Below are 5,049 nucleotides of genomic sequence, written 5' to 3'. Positions count from 1 at the left end.
GATCACCTGAGGTCGGGAGTTCGAGACCAGCCTGGCCAACATGGTGAAACCCTGTCTCTACTAAAAATACAAAAATTAGCCAGGTGTGGTGGCCTGGACCTGTAATCCCAGCTACTTGGGAGGCTGAGGCAGGAGAATCGCTTGAACCCAGGAGGCAGAGGTTGCAACGAGCCAAGATCGCGCCACTGCCCTCCAGCCTGGGTGACAGAGACTCTCGTCTCAAAAAAATAAATTACTTAGCCTAAACCAATGAACCCAAGTAATCTGACTTTGGAGTCTGCACTAAACATGTTTGAACACAGCAAAAAGAAAGATGCAAATGGTCCTCATTTACACGGGGTACTATTGCCAGGAAGAGGTCACAAAGACAATCTACTTATATCAGAGACCAGTATTCTACAGTAGGGAAAGGAGAACAGCAAAACATAAAAGGCTTTCAATAAGAACTTTTACCTTGAAAAATTAAACCCAAATATGTAGCGATAACTTGATGTTGTATGAAATACCAAGTAGGTTTTAACAATAATTATCTGATAATTTTTAGTAAAAACAAAGAATGATGCTTTAGAAGAGAATGATTTCAATTCAAAGATGAGAAAGTGCTCGAGAAAAGCAAAACTTTTAATAGTTTTACAAAAATAATCCTCCTTATGAACATGCTGACATCTTAGATATGATCATGTATCATGTATGGTGGAAAAATTCCTATACAACTTCATAAACGCAGGAAGCATCAGGGACTAAAATAACACAATCTCAGATGAGGGGACTTCACACCCATCCTTCCCATACCCACCACCAATAAAGACATTCAAGAGTTCAGCAACAACAATGACAATTGGGCAGATTGACACAAGAAAATGTCTAAACCTTCCATCACCTAGCAGGATAATTCTGAAAATTCATTGTGCAGATAAGACAGGTAACTTCTTTAAAAATGCTTATTTCTGAACACTGCACTGAGGGTGGACCCCCAAAATCAGTTTCAAGAGCGTGAGATAAGAGGCCTACAAATCACTCTGTCCTTTACAAACTCCCTGCTCATTCTCTGCATTTGCCTAGGATATTCACTCTATATGGAATATCTTTTTCCTAGCTGATTCTACCTGTTCAAATTTTATCAACTACCTGAAGCCATTTTTGATTACTTTGCTATTTGCCTCATCTGAACTCTCAGATCATTTACTCTTATGATATGCAGTTCACTTTATAACACGTGGCAGTCTTATGCCCGTCTAATTATTGTCAAAGATGTAGATCCTGTGTTCTAACTCACATAGGAAACCTTTTTTTTTTTTTTTTTTTTTTTTTGAGAGACGGAGTCTCGCTCTGTCACCCAGGCTGGAGTGCAATGGTGAGATCCTGGCTCACTGCAACCTCCACCTTCAGGTTCAAGCGATTCTCCTTCCTCAGCCTCCTGAGTAGCTGGGATTACAGGCATGCACCACCATGCCCAGCTAATGTCTGTATTTTAGTAGAGACAGGGTTGGTTGGCCAGGCTGGTCTTGAGCTCCTGATCTCAAGTGATATGCCCATCTCGGTCTCCCAAAGTGCTGGGATTATAAACGTGAGCCACTGTGCCCGGCCTCACATAGGAAACTTCTTAGAGCAACTTAAAGTTGTTCAACTATGTTATATGTCTTTCTTATGTTTTACTAAGTCTACTACGGTAAAACATATATAATTATTATTAAAATCACCTTAAGGACTACTAAAAACAAGGCCAGAATATAAGAAAAAAAATATTGAGAGCCTATTAACAAACTCAGCTTGTGAGTGATTTCAGGGAATGGAAAGTTGAGTCAAAAAAAGGAAAGATTTTAACAGCTTTCTGTGGATTTTATTACAGATTTTATGTGGAGTAATCCACAGAATATGTAAGACTAGTAGGTACTAGGCACTCAAAAAATGTTTATCATACATATACTTTTGAATATTGTCAAGAAAAAAGCAATTTTAAACATGGCTTACATTACACAGAAATTACCTGGTTTAAGGGCCATCATGTGACCTGAGAAGTTTTGAGAGCTTGATCTATACAGACTGAATGCTAAACTCTTTTACCACATTATAATCCTTTGTCTATTCTTAATAGATATTCAAGTCCTCAAACATACCTTACCCTATGCCTGCACCTTTTGAATGTTCTCATTAAACCAAGGAAGTCTTGAAACTTCCTTAAGATTATGAGTCTGCCATGCCAAGCTAAAGGTATGTAACAATACATATCTATAGTGCAGATAAAACCAGAATATACTAGAATGTGTCTGCTCTGAAAAAGCATCCCAGCTCAAATAAGTTTAGAAAACAATAAATCAAAGCTAAACAACTCTTTTAATGAAAGGACTTCTCAGAGCCCCTAATTTGCTGATCCATACTAAGGGCATTGGTATTTAAAATTATTTACCTGTAAAGAACTTTTTTCCAAGACACACTAAGCAGAGAAAAGCAATAACCTCTGCATGTATTGGTTCCAATTTCTTGCTCTGGCTCATAAGTATATTCTTTCAAAACTACCCATATAATCACAGAAAAATGTTGTACACCCACACACAAATGTGTACATATTACCAGATGCAAAAGTTTCAAACCAATAATCTGAACTCTAAACATAAGTAACATAAGTAAACATAAACAACTCTAAAACATTAAGGGAGCTCCATATCCTCTGATTGACACATCAATACCTCCTCTTGGATCGTTCTCTGCTCCTATCTCTAGAACTGTGCCGACTTCTCTGGTGGCTACGGCTGCGGCTACGGCTGCTGGAGCGCGACCTGTGGCGATGGCGTTTCTCCCGAGATTTGGATCGAGTTCTCCTCTTGCGTTCACGTGACATGGAGCGAGATCGATGTCTGCGATGCTCTCTGGACCTGGATCTACCAGACAAGATTAGATTTTGTTTTTACCTTTGTAATTACTACATTTCTCATTTATTAAAGCCTTTTCTTTAAAGGGAAACTTTTTTTCAGTAGTCTTAATTGTCAATTATATTCCAAGTCAGCTAAATCTACACTAAATTGCTGGTGTGTTAATAACTACATACTAGAATTCAAAATAAAACTTAATAATTCTCAGCCAGGCACCGTGGCTCACATCTGTAATCCCAACCCTTTGGGAGTCTGAGGCAGGAGGATCGCTTGAGCTCAGGATTTTGAGACCAGCCTAGGCAACATGGCAAAACTCTGTCTCTATAAAACATAAAAAAATTAGCTGGGCACAGAGGCACGTGCCTGTAGTTCCAGCTACTCAGGACGCTGAGGTGGGAGGATCACTTGAGCCAGGGATGTCAAGGCTGCTGCAATGACCTGTGATCATACTGCTGCAGTTCAGCCTGGGCAACAGAGTGAAATTCTGTCTCAAAAACAAAAACAAGACACTGAGAATTCTCAGAGATCAATCAGTAATGTCTAAATTTATATCAGAAATAGTTTTTCAAGTGAAAGCAACTTTCGAACCACTACTATATGCCAGGGACTATATTATCTAGATGTGTTATTAATTTAATTGCACTTAAATATCCTGAACATTTTTTGTATTCTCTAGAAATTAAATATGTACCTGACAGACCTGGATAGAAGGGAAGAGATGACGAAGCATACGTCAGGATAAATTACTCTCTCTCTCAATTAGAAAGGTGAGATAACCATAGAAATACGTTTTTAATGCCCACAATCTGCATGCCTAGTCACAGTGTAATCAAAACAGAGTAAGGGCCAGGGGTGGCAGCTCACGCCTTTAATCCCAGCACTTTGGGAGGCTAAGGCAGGATGATCACCCAAGCCTGGGAAGTCAAGGCTACAGTGAGCTGTGTTCACACCACTGCATTCCAGCCTGGGCAACAGAGAGTAAGACAAAACACAGTAAGACAGTTCTCTATTCAAGGAGCAAAGAGTTTGGGAGAAAGAAAATTTGTGAAAATCATTTTTGAAAACTTGACTCAGACTGCAATAACAAAATGTATTTCTAATGAATATACAGAAATAGAGAAACGAAAAACATTCTGAAAACCCAGAAGATCTACTATCAAGGTGCTGGCAAAATAAAAACATTTTTTGAAAAGAAACCCACAAGGTAAGACACTTCTATAGCCTCCACCAGGTCACAAACTAACTTGTGGGGTTGGTGGGGGTGCGTGGTGAGGGTGCAAATGGCATGCAGAGGACATAAACATTTGACAGAAAACAAGGGGAACAAAGGCATGCAACTTTGTTAGAAGAGTCACTTTATGATTGAAATGTTCTCAACTGGATTATGGTGATAGTGTACAGCTTTCAATTTGCTAAAAAATCACTGACTTCAGAGTAAATCATTTTTAATACCTCAATAAAACTTAAAGTCACTTTAAGAATGTGAAGTTTGCTCATAATTTGATACAGCAAGTTCAAAATCATATTATACATATGAGATAGTTTACAAATACAGTTTATGTTCAACTGATTGTTATAAACAATGCTTAAAGGCATTTAGCTTATATCAACATTATAGTCAAACAAAGGTACATGACATGGATGTAGTTTTAGCGACTCTTAAAAGGAGTATTTCTGGCTAGGTACAGTAGCTTGTGTCTGTAATCCCAGCACTTTGGGAGACCACAGTGGGAGGATTGCTTAATCCTTAAATGGAAGGAGTTCAAGACCAGCCTGGGCAACACAGGGAGACTCCATATCTACAATAAATTTTTAAAAATTAGCTGGACATGGTGGCACATGCCTGTGGTCCCAGCTAGTCAGGACAGAGTGAGACCCTGTCTCAAAAACAAAACAAAACTAAAACAAAAACAAAATGTATTTCCACAGCTGAAATAATTCCAAAAGGAAGCAGAGGGAAAAAGATATAAAACTCAATATAAGTTTTATCAAATTATATTTCGTTTAACCACTCATTTTGAGTTATTATGAATGCTTTTTCTTCCAATGTGTAACTTTATTCATCTTTTAAAAAATTCTAGGTAATTTTTTCATCCAAAAAATATTCACTAGGTATTTTTGCACTGTTCTAGGTACTACGGGAGGTTGAGAAGCAAAATAAAGTTATTGAACTAAACTT

General features: G+C 38.2%; 1 protein-coding gene across 1 annotated transcript in view; it reads right to left on the bottom strand.

The window, feature by feature from the left end:
- Positions 1 to 5,049, bottom strand: part of LOC105511400 (putative RNA-binding protein Luc7-like 2) — an 85,026-nt gene that overhangs the window by 9,324 nt on the left and 70,653 nt on the right. Inside the window, exon 6 of the mRNA XM_011941561.1 lies at positions 2,688 to 2,881. Within this exon, the coding sequence (XP_011796951.1) occupies positions 2,688 to 2,881 (194 nt within the window). The remainder of the gene's footprint in view (positions 1 to 2,687; positions 2,882 to 5,049) is intronic.

Source organism: Colobus angolensis, unplaced genomic scaffold (genome assembly GCF_000951035.1).
Source record: "Colobus angolensis palliatus isolate OR3802 unplaced genomic scaffold, Cang.pa_1.0 Scaffold2, whole genome shotgun sequence".
NCBI lineage: Eukaryota > Metazoa > Chordata > Mammalia > Primates > Cercopithecidae > Colobus > Colobus angolensis.
Note: the sequence above shows the minus strand (reverse complement) of the source record. Positions and strands in the feature narration are given on the sequence as shown.